At 39.0% G+C, this 16,978-nt stretch overlaps 1 protein-coding gene across 1 annotated transcript in view; it reads right to left on the reverse strand.

The window, feature by feature from the left end:
* Positions 1 to 16,978, reverse strand: part of GRIA3 (glutamate receptor, ionotropic, AMPA 3) — a 145,423-nt gene that overhangs the window by 106,625 nt on the left and 21,820 nt on the right. Inside the window, exon 2 of the mRNA XM_010015997.1 lies at positions 5,455 to 5,694. Coding sequence (XP_010014299.1) covers positions 5,455 to 5,694 — 240 coding nt within the window. The remainder of the gene's footprint in view (positions 1 to 5,454; positions 5,695 to 16,978) is intronic.

A 16,978-nucleotide genomic window follows, 5' to 3' on the forward strand; every position in this document is an offset into this window, starting at 1 on the left:
ATTCAGGGTTTACTAATGCCGGTGTAGCTGCTACCATCAGTTTCATTTTTTCCCCTTTACTGGGGAATGATCTTTATAAATGACAATAAAACTTCCTGACATGCAGAAAGATAATACAGAGTTTAACAAATGAGCTGTGTGGAAGGAGGAGTTCCAGGAGTTCTGTTGCACATGCCTGTTGATGGAAGGTGCTTATAAGCAGGAGTAATTCTGTGTTGGATTACATTTTTCATTGCTGTTTTCAGTCCACCCCAACCTGACATTTCAAAATCCCTAGGAATCCAACAGATACTAAAGCAGTCTTTTTACACTCCACAAAAATCCATCTTACCCAGATGTTTTGCCAAAAATGTTATGTTCTACGTATCAGTAATTTTCAGTGCAACTCTTATTTCATAAAAGAAAAAAGAAAATCCATCAATTTAATTTTGTGGAAGATATAATAAGCCTAGTTCTACATACCACTTCTTTTATCAGCTCCAATCTCTCATTCCCCAGGGAAAGCAGTACAGAAGTGTCTTGTCCTTTGATAGCAACAGATAACTAATCTCATTTTGTAAAAGCAGAACTAAACAGAAGAGTTATTCTTTGTCTTCAGCAGAAGCAGTGAATCAGACCTGATTGCCTTGTACTAAACCTAATTTAAGGCAATTTGATGCCTTATGCCTAATCATCAAGAGGCTTAGTTGTAGCTTTTTTTTTTTCTTTCCTCTTTACCTGGCATTTCTTTACACAACATGACACCAGAAGGTTTTATAGCTAAAATGAATAGAACAGGTTATATTTTCTGAAGCTGTATTTTCAGCCCTTCTACATCCTTACCCTTTCGATCATGATTCAGGTCAATTTTTTGTGGTTTTTGGCAGTAAGGAATCATAGAATAGTTAGGGTTGGAAAGGACCTTAAGATCACCTAGTTCCAACCCCCCGGCCATGAGCAAAGATTAAAGATGTAATTGTTTTTAAAGCAGATACTTTCAACTCTTCTCAGCCACATAACCTGGGGCTTTATATGAACAGTTCTATGCCTCAGACTTCATCTAGCCAGTGTTAACCGATTAAAACGTGGATACTGAATCAGACAACAATAACCCTATTTACTAAAGCTTCCTCCTCCCCACCCTGATATTTTAGGTCTCACTAGATACTTACTGACAGACTAGATCAAAACCAACTAACAGAAGAACTTCAGATTTAGAGAGGTATTTGGTTACAATGACATGAAAACTGTGATCTATCTGTACCTCTGTCTCGACTGAGCTCCCTTTGTGTAGGAAGGCATTACACCGTGTCAGTCACTTCCCTGTCCTATGATCTGAAGGAAGAAGAAGATGACTTGATGCACATCACGAAACCAGTTAGTGTGATTTTGTTTAAATGTCTTTGTGCATAGTAAGTATGACAAATCAAAGCAACTTAGGACAAAATGCCTGTGTTGTACTGAGCTGGAAAGTGAAAAATCTGCAAAAAACAGTGTTTCTTGGGCAAAAATAAAGTGAAACATTACTTAAGAAATCTTATGGTAATTTAAACAAACAAAAGCCTCAGTATTACAATCTACCACACCATTTTTGTAATTAAATGAGGAGGACTTCACACTTTCATGTAACATTGACTATGAAAACCACAAGCTTACCTCTCCACACATTCATACTAGTGTTACTCTGGTTCACTGACTCAGCGGAATAACATCTGATTTACAGTAAAGGAAAGCAAGAAAAGAAACAGACCTGGCAAATGGAAATAAACCTGAGGTTTCTGAAGAAACATAATCCTCAGCATGAGATGCAAAAGGTGACTTTCCTGACAAGTGCTACCCAAATTCTTAATAGCTTTCTGTATGTAACCCCATCTCATTTCATCCTGACATAATCTTAATTAGTCTTAGTTCTACTGCAGGGAAACCTACTGAGGCAGTTAGCACCATGTAATTAATCAGATATTTTGCACGCATCACAGCAACCAACAGTGTCAACTTACTGATGTGAGCTAATACAAATAGAAATCAACCCTGCCTCTCCCTTTCACATGAACTAAAAGCATGTGGCATGGAATGAACACATGACTATTTCCTCTATACATTGCTGATATGCGCCCTTCCCTTAGCAGCCATTTCCTAATGCATCATTATTCTCTGTAAAGTATAATTTATTTTTCCTGCTGGCACTAGGAGAAGAACATGCAATTTGGTATTTCCCTTAAATTTCAGTTTCTTCAGAGAAAAATAAGTCCAGCAACTGAAATAAAAAATGATAAGACATAATTCTTGCTGCTGGAATTCATAAACCTCACATTTTATCTTTCTTTCTGTGTGCTTTAGCAGTTTTTAAGAAACTGAATTTTGCACCTGCACATAAATACACATTTGAGAGCACGATCTGCAACAGTCATCTCATAGCAACAGAAAATAAAGTACTTAAAAATATAAACATATACAACATACACAATAACCCACTGGATCAAAAGCTTCAGCACCTATCTATGTAATTATAGATCTTAACTTTATTCTATTGTTTAAGATTTATCTTTTGTCTTCATTGCAGGAGCCAAGCATCACAGCATTGTGCCTAATGTCACCAAGTGGGAAACCATATGATTATATTATTTGATGGCAAAGAAGAAAAGAGCCACTGCTTAAGGAAAACAATTTTATAAAGCTGATTTTCCAGTCTCCTAAACTTAAACTCAAACAGTTCAATAAGCAGTAAAAAAAACACCAGAAGGCTTATTCAGTTCTGTATGGCATCTGTAATATGCTGTGGTTTTTATTAATTGTGAATACACACCAGTGTTTTGCTTCAGCAGAACACTGTAAAACTGCAAGAACAATTTAGTCCATAACTAATATTCAACATAAAAAGGAGTAGTCTAATGTTTTATGATTTCTCAGATTCTTAGAACAAGTCGGTGCGGTAATAACACTCCCAGAAAGGCAGTATTTAAATGACAGTTTATTTCAGGAACTGACAGTAAACTGCTTAACACCTTCTCTCTACAGTGTTTGTGCCCCAAAGCAATTAAGTATCTAAGATAGGAATTATTAAAAACTGTGACATCTAATGGTTTCATTTCCAGTGGTGTCTCAGCAAAGGAACATGTTCAGCCTATTCAGTACCTGACCCAAGGAGTTATTTGCTATTATTATTGTTCAAATTTTAGAGATATTTTTTTTGTATTTGAAGGCCTAATACAAGAAATTAGGCAGCCAACTGGAACTGCCAAATGTTTCAGGTGCTGTCATTCACAACTACTGCTCATCAAACAAAGGAATCTAATGTCTATTTCTCTGGACCTAACTGCCCTGCCTCTCCCTGTTCATCTGTGTTCCTGTTTTAGCAGATGGCAAATATGTGACCAAATAACAGCAACAAGGATGTACGTATAGGAAGGACAGCTAAGATGTGGTTAAGTTTATTCCAAACAACTTCATCAAGCTACCTATATGCACTGATACCTCTTCCATCCTAAAGACATTGCTGTCCTTTATCTTTTAAACCTGAGCTGTATTTTATAATCCTACAGTCACCCGTGCCATCATCTAATTCAGATTTTGCTCTCTGACAGCCTGAATGTCTGAGATAACATACAGCTAGCATAACATGCGTGTGAGCCACAGTAGGTTCACAACATGATTTTGGTTAGTAACTGTAAGATTCCGAGTAGGATGTGAGTAGGAAGTCATGACAAGGGGCAGAAGGCAACAGGGGTAAAGTCAGATTCCTGGTGCTAATCTTGCCAGCAAGAGCTATGTTTTAACCTAGGATTAAAATCTTAGCGTGAACAAGGCAAAATGAAGCCTAGACACAACCTAAACTGTTCCAAAGAGATTAGTCATCATAATAAGCTCTTGACTAGACTGTGCCTACTTAAAGATTGTACACACTGAGACTGCAAGTCTTCCCTTAAGTCTTCTTACTGGCTGGGCTTAAACCACAACACTTCTGTTACTATCTCAGTTAGACTGACAGCTGTATCAACTGGAAAAGTTCTAGTGAAACTCCCACTGTTTTGGATGATTCTTCCAGTTCGAAGTGTCAAATTTCTCATTAGGCATGATATTGGATGACTGATGCACTGCTACCCAAAACAAGCTTTATTAGTCTTAACCATGTTAAGTATCATCAGTCCTTGAACATAAAACATTTTACTTTATCACATGCTGTGTAAGTTTATCACATTTGGTCACATCAAACCATTCCTACTCAGACAAACGGCATATTCACAGGAGCTTTCACTTAAAAGTGGAGTAAACCAGAAATACAGATGTTTGGCCAGTGATTTTAAAAGATTTAAAAACTAATGACATTCTTTACTTCTCATACTTTCCTACTTGATCTCACAGCTAGTGTTTTTCAACACTAGAAATATTTTACACCTTGAAATCACTCTGAACTCTTGTCATGCAAGATCAGATTGAACATTACTAATTTTAACATAGGGTACATCCTTAGTTGGGTGAAAGGCACAGCCACTGAAGACTTGATCTTTATCAATACGCAGTAGCCTAGGGTATCAGAACTTTGTAATGGAATAGAATGTAAGCTGCTTTGGCTCTATCCACACCCCCTGGATCTGAAGAAAGTCTTGGAGTTGTTAATCATAAAGCCGGTGAGAAAGGCAGTGGCACACCTATCTGATGCAGAAAATGGTACCCAGATGAAATCTGTAACCAAGCAAATTCTGCACACTGAGAGCAGGCAGTGACAGATGCTCCACAGAAATACACAAGATTCCTCACAGAAAATGGTTTCTGATGCTTAGATCTCTTTTTGACAGGATTTGCTACCTTTGGGGCTTCTTCACATTAACAATTGGCTTAAATGTGAAAAAACTGGGTTTAATATGTTTTCATTTAGTAAAAGGTATCTCTGGTAATTCTTGTCATGTATTTAAATTCATCTCTGGATATCCATGTGCGTATCTAGAGCATCTTTTCTCCAGCAGAACCCTGAAGCATCTTACGCATTATATTCTTAGATCATTATTGATGCCCAGGCATCTCCAGAGTATATGTTAGCATAGAGCGTCTTTGTCCAATGACAGGAGAAACGTGCATTTATGTAAAGTGGTGTGGGATTTGTGATGTCACGCACAGAGGAAGGTCTTGCTTAACAGCCTAATTCATAGTGCCAAATTTATTTATTGTGCAAAGACTCAAAACCCCTGGCAAGTGTTGAGTCTGTGGCTCCATGGAAACCAGGTATTCCAAATTGAATGTTTACACTGCTAACACTCTCCTCCAGACAATCTCTTTACAAATGATCAGTAATATGAAGATGCCTTCTTTTCATTTATCCTTTCATTTTAGTTTCTTCAGAATAAACCTGCTTTCTAGGACCATCAGAATATCCTACCTGCATCCAAAAGAAAATTGGGTTGGCCTGCACATACTGTTTCTAGTAATACTTCTAGCACGTTATGAAATAGAAAAATCACTTTAAATGATGGTACTTACCCCGTTCTGTATCATAGAGGTACACAAACTTTTCCCACTTATAATGAGTCAAGAGACTCAAGATGGCTCCTTTTAATGCTGGCCGCATCTGGATGACAAACTGCACATCTGCATCTGTCGGGAAGCTGGGTGTGATGAAGGATGTGTGAAGCGCTCCACAAAATGACGTCAGTGTGTTCATTGACATCTGATCATAGAATCCAAAGATGGCATAAACTCCTCTGGAAAACTGCGAACAGACTAACAAAGAGAGACAGGGGTGTTAAAATCTGACATATAATGAACACAAACAAACTTGTGAAGTAAGCTAAGAAATCCTGAAATTATTCCCTTATCATGCACCAGATGGAATGAATTCATGAGATAATACATACTGATTTCAGTGTAGTGAGAGTTTTACCAACTTTGTAGCAATTAAGCTGGTCTGACCACATTTTTGACTGCAATTTGTCCTGCTGTACTGTTATAATCCAGTAATCTCTCCATATTTTTTAAAACCAAACATAGGATTACATTGCTTGTCCATAAAATACCTTCCCTCCCTTGAGCAGCACCTTGAGAACTCTTTTTGTAGCTATGTAACAAACGCCAGGTCTGCCTAAAAGTCAAGATGTTAAGGTGTAGTTTTCCCTGGTACCCCAAGTTTCTTCAGATCTGATTCAAAGAAATCTGGATTATTTACTCCTTTATAGTCCACAACTCTGAAATCTCTGTATGAAACGTGTGTTTAGTCTTTTTCAGTGAGAAATTGTGGTGGCTTCTTAACTGAGTGTTAAAATCTTTCAGTAGCAATTTGGAAAATGCATGGCTCATTAATGACTCTAAACTCAACACAAATGAGGAACACATATTGTTGCTTCATGGGACGAAAACTGGTATCTCTTAACCTGGAGGCTTTTAGTCATTAACCATTCTGGTGTCCTGAGGAACTCATCCTGTACCAGAAAATAATAAAATGCAGTCAAAGCTATTTTGTTTCACGTGCACTTATCTGGGGGAAACATTTCATTTTCCATACTTCATAGAGATTGAACAATGACCATTTTGGACAAAAATGAAAGTATTTCAATTTATAAACGTGATCAAATTCATGGGAGTTGCAGGGAAAAGTTTGTTGTTTAACTCTGCAGAAACAGAGCAAACTTCTTATGATCATGGGTTCTTTCCATGGAGGGAGACTGCATCAGGGATAGTAAGGGAGCCTGATATGTGAGATACTGGGGTTCTGGTCCAGTTGTACAATAGAGATTGTACAACTGAAATATGCTACAGCATAGCAGCACTTCTAGATCAAAGCATTTCCGGATGGGCAAGGTGTCTAATGAAAGTAAGTTTCCCAGAAAAATGTTCATTCAGCATTAACAATTTTACTTGTCAAGAACCGGCTTTAACAATTTTCAACCAGCCCCATTAACCACTTTTGCCAAAACTGCATATTTAACTTTGCAAAAAGCAAGGGGAAGCAACTACCAGTAAAGAAGACATGACTTCTATGCAGAAATATACAGCATCGTTACTTCTGAAAGCACTACCATGAAACATTTCCTACCATAAATGCTACCATTCAGAATCACTAAAGCCTATTGAAGTAATTTTAAATAGGATTCTCCACAATATCAGCTCATTGACAGCATCATGGATAACACCTCAAATAGGTAGTCAGGTGTGATGCAATTTTCTTCCTGGAGATCCAGATGCAAAACCAGAAATGCTATTAAGGAATTTCTTTAACTGTTCAAGTCACTGTAAGTGGACACGACCAGTCACAGATACCAGCAGCAAATAACAGCTGGTATAGACAGGAGAGAAGCACATCAAGCACAGAGAGGGATTAAGAAGTAGTGATTTCCGAAAGAAAAGTTTGTGGAAGTTCTCAACCACAGCAGAGAAAAGATATAAAAAAAAATCATAATACAGCAAGAATTTATTCCCAGAGGCATGACTGAGGAATTAAATACTCTGTTTCAAAAGGTATTTTGTTAAACTATATACCAGCACGATATAAAGTAGAAAAGCTACCATAAAAATTACCTGCTGAAGTAAGAAATAAAAGGCATTAACTTACAGGTGAAAAAAAGGGAAAAATAAAGACTACATTAGAAAGTCTGGCAGTCTCCAAATCATTTCAAAGGCATGTAAACTCTCTAATTCCATGGGAATATTCACTGAAGTGGGGCCAGCAGAGCTGGGTGTCCTCACATACACTTAGCGAGTACCTCACTCCTTCTACATATTTATTAATGGCCTAGTTCACTAGGTTTTTATGTAGATCTGTACTGCAGAGAAAGCAGAGAAGAGCTAATATTTCAGGAAACATCCCTTCTTGCAATGCAAACAAAATATATTCTCAAATGCCTCCTAACCCTAAAAACCCAAAGTATTTCAAATGATCCTGGATTTGCCCATTATTTCTTATTGGTATAAGGCTCAGGAATACTTTTGAGGTGTGACTCCACTGAAATCTCTCAGATTTACAAGGACACATTATCTGGGGGGGAAAAAAAAAAAAAAGAGAGTCACAAGGGGGCTTGGAAAGTCTACCATGTAAGTGTAGGACTATAATGAAGAATAGAGATTAGCTTTTATTAGGACTGCTCGTTCCTACATCCTACAGAGTCAGCAGAGAGAATAGGTGCAATGCTAAAAGTAACTGACAGTGGCTCACTCCAGCATAGACCAGTTCCTCTGCACTGTGCTGACAACCTGCTGAGAACTGTTCCAGTTTGTGCTCTTCCTTGTTCTCAGAGATATGGAACCCAGGCACAGTGGTCAACAGTTTGAAAATGGTGCAAGGTCTTTGTCCTTTGGACAAAATTCTGTCTTGCTTGGCTATTTTAAAACACTGAATTAAACTATCTGTTTTCATTGCAGATTGTGCTCTTTTACGCAGAGTCCGTTCTCAATTTGTGAATCCCTCCCTCCTCCCAAAAAACCAAACCCGAACAAACAAACCAACCAAGCAAAAACCATACCCAATCAGTCTGTGAACAACCTGACCAGAACCAGGACCGTCACCAGATAATACCTCACAGCCAACATGGGGCTGCTGCTTGCATGGAGCATCCCAGCGCAGGTGAGAGTTTCTGATTTGGCCTGATATTTGCAAACTTTTAGCTCCTAAAAGTCCTGGAGGATTACCAACAATGTCTTCTGCCAAGTGCACCTCCCTGCCCAGTCTGATTTCCCCTTGTTCACATTTGTATTCACTGCAGATCTTCAAGATTTAACTCTTTTCCACACTGTCTTCTGCTAGTTTTGAAAACTCTTAATCTCTTGAACTCCTCTGCTTATTTCTTCTTGACTCTCTCTCTCTTCTGCATGCACTGTAGGGTGCCAATTCTATTTTACTGGCCCATTTAAAAGACAAATAACCTTTTGTTTGATAAGGAGACACTAAAAGGCCAATTATCTTGGTTCACCTTGCTCATTTGCATTTTTGAACTCACAATTTTGTTACAGTTTTGTAGCATTAGGTCTTTTGTTTAGTTTGTGACCTAATCTCCTATGTGACCAGATGAACTCAATGATCATCCATGAACCCACAGCCATATTTGTTACTTGTTTTCCAAAATCCAAATATGTAATTACAGTCATTTTAATGACATTATTGTACTAACATCACTAAGCCATAATAAAAACGTAAAAAAGGCTAACTAAACCCCACCTTTAAGCTCCTTTTTACAAACTACTTTCTATTGACAGTCAGAACAATCCTCATGTTTGAGTAAGAATTTTGGTATTTTTCCTTAATTAATCACAGTTAATTTATGTTTGTTTTCCCCTATTTGAACAATGCAGATGGTCTAACACACACTTTGGCTGCTAAAGATGTGATTTGGACAAATCTTGATGTAACTCATTCTTCAAAAAGCAAAAAAAACCAACCAAAAGCAGAGGGTTTTTTGCCTTTATGAAACTGCTCTTAATTATAGATATTAATACCATGGATGTGCATCTGTTTCCAAGGACAGCACATAGGCAGGTTGCTTTATAACCTGATGTGAAAAAGTTGCAGCCTCCACAAAGAAGGTACAGAGCAGCAGTAATCTAACAGGGGATCACAGTAAGCTGTTATTTTAGCATTAGGTGCAAGGTGAGTATTTATTAATGGAGACTGAACACCAGGCTTGTTCTCAGAGTAAGACAGCTGCCACATGCCATCGTTTTCAGGAGAGGAAGGGATGGTATGACAGAAGCCTGTGAATTCTCAAGCATGTCAAGAGAAGACAAGGAACTTTCAGGTCATGACAGACTGGTGTTTCCTGTCAAGGAAGGAAAATGATGCTCAGAGGCAGTGATCACAGTGGGGAGCAGAATATACTTCAAAAAAAAAAAAAAAAAAAAAAAAAAAAAAGAAAAAAAGAAAAAAAAAGAAAAGATCTTGGTTTCTGAGACATCCTAAACTCCAGTGTAACTCAATGAACACAGTCTTCTGTTTTGCTAGCAGTTCCATCCTCCCCCCAGTCAAATCAGGCCTACCACAGAAACCCGCTAAGATTAACCAGATGTGATTTTTTTTCACTCAGGCTCCAGGCCAGAATCTCAAAAGATGCCCCATTTCACACAAGTTATTGTGTCTTTTTTAAATTTATTTTTTGCTTTCTAATGGTATTTAGTTCTTCTACCTTTTAGTGACTCTGAGTACTCCTGACACAGCAAGGTTGTATAGGCTCTGACACTTCTAGTGTCTATTGCCTGGAAGCTGAAGTTAAAACTTCTCTGACACCCTTTTTCTTTTCCTTTTTTTCTTTTTACTTCCAGTTTTTACTGTAAAAAACTGAAGCATTACCAGGAACATTTACAAGTAGGTCTGGATTTTGCTTGTTTAAAAAAAAAAATTGTATAAAGCCAACAAAAGAAATATGTTAATGGGTGGATCTTAATACACTTGTTATGATAGCTAGATGGTATCATAACAAGTGACTTGTAAAAGTTGGCAGGATGCTCTCAAGTGTGACACACAGTGTGCTTTGCCCAGGGATCTAACAGCCTGATAGGTTTGGAATCAGGGGCTGGAGGTTACAATACCTCAAACACTATTCCTTCTTCACTACTGTTTGTTTAGACAAGTAATTTCCCCTTTGTTCAGATCAATTTCTCATAAAGTAGGTCTGACAGAATTAACGCCTGTCAAAGGGGCACTGTGAGGCCTGCCTTACTGATAACCACATGGCTCTTTGGGATGAAAGGCACCTTAGCAGCACAATCACAGCTGGCATTATTGCACATTGCTCATACCAGTTCCTCACTTTTGTGTTCTGTGTTTCCCTCAGCTGTGAAATAATTTTATTCTCTCCACTTTCTTCTGCCAATTGTCTTGGATTCCAGACAATTCTCACTCCAGCCTCTGCCAACAGACTAATGGAAGTACTTTATAATGGAATAATCTGCAGTGTATCTCAGTGCAATCACTATTTTCTATATAAGGCTCCATCCTATGACTTCCTTGTTGTAATAATGCAAGAGTTATCATTAACGTCCCTTCATACAGTAAGCATACAGGTTCTCAGAGAGACCAACAGTGCCTATGCTGCTTTCTTTCCCTTTCAATACCCTGAATGAAAAGGCACATTCTCTCTACCTTAAACCCTGAGGAGGTCAGCACAGCAATGTCCCTGAATGCAGAATAAGCTACTTTTGGGGGGCTCCAGGCAACCAGACTTGAGAGCTTCCTTTAAAAGACAAACCCATCATATTAAAAATTAAAAAAGAAGTAACTGCATTTACCCATAACCAATAAAACTAGCTTTTTCATTTAAAGTTTTAAGACACTGAATTCTGCCAAGAACTAAATATTCCACTGAGTTGTTTAAAATTCAGCTGAGAAAAGAAGCATTTCTGAAAACAACCATTTCTGAAATAGTTAATACTGAATATTGTTGGGGGTGGGAGGGAACCAAGGAAGTTACAACTTGGAACTAGATACAAATCCTCCTGACATACTGGCTATGAGATCACTTCTCATCCTACCTAAAAAAGGACATGCTCTTACAAACATAAAAACATCCCCCCAGAACCAAACAAAAGCCCAACCCCAAACCTCACAGCAGAATGCAAAACAAAATCATGATTTACTCTTGTTTATTTATGGCAACAGTGTTCCCAGTGATGTAACTGAAGTATGTTTTGTTTGCTTTGTTCTATCTAGTGCCTTCTTCAAACATACACACTTCCTTCAGTTTGCATTTCTTTTTAGAAGAGCCAATAAAATAAACCCAGTACATTCAGGCATTGGGAGGGGGGATTACTAAACTGCAAATGAAAGGCATAAGGATTAATCTACTCATACTTTACAAATCATTTACTGGAAAGCAATCCAAAAAACAATGCGCACCTCCAAACACTCTCTGGTCAAAATCCCATTCAAGATGAATTTTGTCACCCTGATCACAACTCCAGTATTAAATGAGTCTTTATTTCTTACCCATTTTTCAGGACGATTTGAGGCCTGATCACAACTGCAGCTCCTGGGTGCTGGGTGCTTACAAGGGCATTACCACAACCTTGGTTTCCTTAGTATGTAAAATTATTTATGACATACCTGACTCAACTCATTAAACTTTACACATTTTGGCCTTTATATATACTGCTACAGTCAAATAAAACTCTAACAATGTACATGAATTTGCTGTGTGAGGGATCTTCTCTTCATACTGAAACATTTGTGTGATTTTTATGAGCATATGAAAAATGCCAGCTTGCAACAATAAAACCAGGTAATTTAGGTTGTAACGGTGCTAGTAGGGACATCAGCAGCACCAAGTCTCATGAACACCATAATGCCAATAGATGCTTGTCAAAAGCTGCAATGACGTCTCACAAGAAAGAAGTGCATATCTGAATTCAGATCCTTTCTGGCAGAAAGGCTGAGAAAGGCACAGTTTCAGAAAGCACTCACAGAAAAGTAGCTGAAGTGCATTCAGGTCTGATGTACGTTATCCATTAGCATACACTTGGATAAAAGGTAAGCCAGGATCAAAACCTCTCTGCCCCCAAAATGCCAATTTGATCTATATGCAAATAAAAGCTTTGGTATTTAAAAAATCCCTAGCTAATATATTTAAAATGTCAATAACAAGGACATCCTTGAGCACCAAACTGTAATGCAGACAGAAAATCAGTCTGAACACAACCTTGATTGTCCCAAGAAAGCTGTGCTTAGCTTTCTGAAAGGTCAGAGAACATACTGCAGATGGCCCAAGTAGCTTGGAACAGGTTATGCTACTTGTGCTTACTGTTTAGTTCCCAAGCTGCTTCCAAATCTAAGACCACGTAGAGTCTGAGCTACCTCAGTCTTCAGGTTATTGGCCACAACACTAGAAAAAATAAAAAAACTGTAGAACCTTGATGAACTTAAGCACAAGTTGAGTATCTGGTCCTGCAAACCTACCAAATTATAATGTAATGCTTTACTTTTCATTAAATGAAGTAATAAATGAATCACTTGTCATTCAGAATGACAACTATGTACAACTCATGTCTGACAGTGGAAGAAAACCAGGAGTCAATCCATCCAGTTTCCAGGAAAAGTGACAGGCTCTTATCAGTAGGTCCAAATTATAAACAGATTTTGTTTAACGGGGATCACTATTACACACTGATTTTTTAAAACAGCATGGATTCATTCCTTTTGAAAGGCTATGAATCAGGTTATCAAGGCTCAATTTGAAGTATAATCTACTGGAGTTTGAGGGAAGCAAAATAGGGGTTTAAAGCTTAAAATGGATTCAAGGCAAGAGGAGGCATTATACGTGCCATAAAAATTAACTTTATTTTTTTGAGGATGATTTAAGAAACATGTTTGGCATTTGAGGACTATACTTAAGTATGTGCTGATCGGAATAGTACATTATCTTGCTTGTCTTTACAAAATGGAGTTTAAGTTCCCAGATCAGGCACCACAAATTATAGCTAAGTTTTCTATTTTAAAACCATCCTGGCAAGCCATGATGTTCTAATGTTAACGGACCACTTTCCATCCTGATCCCACCACACCCACCAACGGCTCACAAGGAAGAATTCCTTTTAAAGGGAAGACATCAAATACATACCACACAGTTTAAAACAAAAAGCTCTTAGAAAGAAGACTGTAGCACTGCTGCAGAACTCAGATTTAAATGCTGTGGATTTGTGTTACTTGTGAGCTCTTCCGCTTACTGCCTACGCTGATCCTGACACCAAAGGATCATGTAGGAGGAACAGCAAGAGGCTTCTCTTCGCAGACAGTTAAACTCGCTGCTGGAGAGAAACAGAAAGGCATTGGTATCTGCCTCTGCGCTTTGATGAAGAGATGCTTCTGCTCAGTTTCTCCAGAACAATCAATGCCCTGCCAGCAACAGCAGTACGGAAAGCCAATGCTCTGCTCCTGATGGGCAGCGCCACGATCCTGGATGGTTAAAAGTTCAAGCACTGGCCTCAAGTTCAGGGAGCGGTAGAGATTAAACATGTGGATGGAAGGCTTTCGCCCACTGGGAAAAGACTTAGTCTATCCTATACACACAACATATCCTATACACGTAACATTCCTTTCTCCTTGAAGCATGGAAGATGAGCTGTGCGAGGGATCCAGAGGACCTGGCAAAGTTCTCCCCAGGAGAGTCTAAATATATTCTCAGAGAACAATGATCATTTGCATTCACATCCGAGACTCCAACTCCTGTTTCATGACTAATCTCTGCAGAAACATGGACAGTGTGCATGTAACTCAAATATGTAACACATGCTTGAGTTAAATAACTTGTTTCCATCTGTTGTACCATTTGAAAGGCTTCTCATTTTAATCTGTTATGTTACAGCAGCATGCTGTGATCACTTTGGATTGTAACTGTATCTTATTTTCTGAAGCACATTTCTAAAAATGTTGGCCAGAGGAAAAATATGAAAACCCCTATTCTTTCAAAAGTTATTCAGTTATAACACACAATGAAATTTAGCAGCCATTTACTTAGAGGCAGCCAATATACTCTACTAATATTATATTATATATAATATTATAATAAACACATAGTAACATTTAGTAGTTTAACATAAAATCATGAATGTTTCTAATAATTTTACTCATACTAATAAACACAAACTAATAAGAGTTCCACAAGCCATTAAGTATTCTGCCTTGGAACAAAAAGATATGGTCAAAAAAGTTCTTTTAATGTGAATTTGACAAGATAGGGTAGACCAGGGAGTATCCAAGTACCCATTGTTACTATCTTCAGAGACATTCCATCTCATGTATTTCATCAATACTTTAAACAATGGGCTAAGAGAAAAGCAAGCACTTTGTGGTATGAAGGTAAAGTAAGTAAGTCACACCCATGAGGAAACAGCAGCATTCCACAGATGAGGATGCTAGGCGGAACGAAGGATTGCATCAAAGCACAGTAGTTAAAGGCAGTGCCGAGCCCCAGAGCTGCGAATCAGCAGCAGCTGTCTCCAGCACTCCCATACTCTCAAGGGATTTCTTATTTCATTGGAACATCCCAGTTTGGAGCAAGTAAAAAGGCAGAGGCATATTATTAAATGTGTGCTTGTTCAGCAGATCCTTCCTTAAATGATTTCAGAAGTTGACTTCATTCTGGGCTACTGTGGTGAAAGGCAATAAATCAAAACAAGGCTCTGGCAGTGTGATGAAAGATGATCTGAGTCTGCTGAGGTGGTGCCATTTATAGGCCTGTGGGGATATATTACAGAGGATGAGACAGAAGAGGCAAAACGGCAAACACACCTGGAATCACTGAACTGGGTAAAATTCACCATGAGGTAAAGGCCAGGATTAAGGTTGTCCAAGGAGAAAGGGTATGCAATCGCCAAAACAGCAGCTGTGCAAGCAGCCTCCAGCTCTGGAGGGTTTCCAGTTGGCTCTATGTATGCAGAGCATGGTGCTGGCTGACAGACAGCCCAGTTTACCCAAAGCAACAGTCCCCAACACTTTCCAGGAGGCTATGCAATAGCATTCCAGCAAGTACTGTCACTGTGAGCACATTCTGGACCAGTGGACTGCATTCCACATTTCCGTATCTCCTCCCCCTGTTTACTCAAGGTTCATGGGGCTGTGCAGTTCTCACCCACTCCTATGTCTCACTGCTGTCACCTTACCAGTCCGGGAGACTTCAGATCAGTTAACACAGGAGAGGAATCAGAATGGCAGTGAGAACCCAGCTTTAGCAGCCAGGGAAATCATTTGAACATGCTCCTTAGGGGTCCAATAAAGCACCCACCAATGTCACTGAAGAAGCTCCCATGGCCTTCAGTGACAGCTGGACTGGAATCGAGAGGTCTACTCAGTACAAGAGCAAACTGCAGAACTATGAAACCAAAATCCCAACTCCCTCATCAAAAACGAATGCATCTCCCCATTTAGTTTTATTCTTGGTGTCATTTTTATGTCTTGCAGTCCAAAGAGTCCTTCTTGCTACCAGCCTCCTGGACCTTCATGATCACATCTGACAGTAAATCACAGACTGGTACCCTCAGCTAAGCCAATGCCTTATTTACAGGGAACAATGAGAATATTATCCTGTATAAATTATGCATAATCACTATTTATCAAGCTGGGTTAATTGGCACAAAACAAAAGAGTTGTCTGGTGCACAGCTGAATAATGTGGAAGCCAAAATTGATGGAAATGGTACAGCAAGAGCCTGACTGTGAAAGAAAAGTCACATTACTAGGTGTTAATTCTTAACTGACTGCTGCCCTTTCAGAGGAGGAGGGGGCAGCTAAGTGAGACAGGCCTAGATTTGAAATTATTTCTTAATCTCAGAGTTTGGACAGATTGTTACAGCTTTAAATACTGGCTCAAAGTGTGCTCTCAGTCAGCTGTACAGTGGAATGCTAACCTGGTGCAAAGCCATTCTTTTCTGTGCTTCACGAGACCCTGCTACATTCATAAGCAGAGAACAATCTCATTAATGCAACAGCATGAGACTGTGGTCTGCAGGGGTACATGTGATGGTGACAGAGAGGTGGGACTCTTCCCATATCTCCTGACAGAGGGAAAGCTAAATGCTTCATACCAAAGCCAGGCTAGCACTCCTTTGGTTCTACTCAAGATGTCCTAGAAGACCTCCTCAGAAACCTCGTGCATTATGAGACAGTGGCAGTGTAGGGCAGCACTTGAACTTCTCTAGAATGGCACACACCTGAAGAACCACATCTTGGTCAACCTTACTCTGCACACACAGAACTGCTTAACTGACACCAGCGAGGTTTTACTGAATGCCCTAGATCCCAAAGCTGCATGCACAAATTTAAGCACACGTTTAGGTGTTTTCATGAACTGCCTGAAGTACGTGCCCAAGACACTGAATCAGAGCTGAGGGTCACATTACCAAGAGTTTCCCTCTAGAAGGAAAGGATGCATTAATACCTAGCTGTACTAGTGGTATCCAGATGACTTATTTACACCATGGCACTTCCATGATTCCCTAGCCTCTTCTCTACTAACACCTACTAAATTCTCTCCTAGGAGGAAATCACCTGCAAATCAATGACTTCAAGGAACAGCTCTTTCTCTCCTTTCTCTTTC

The sequence above is a fragment of the Nestor notabilis genome, unplaced genomic scaffold (genome assembly GCF_000696875.1).
Source record: "Nestor notabilis isolate BGI_N333 unplaced genomic scaffold, ASM69687v1 scaffold15676, whole genome shotgun sequence".
Taxonomy (NCBI): Eukaryota; Metazoa; Chordata; class Aves; order Psittaciformes; family Psittacidae; genus Nestor; species Nestor notabilis.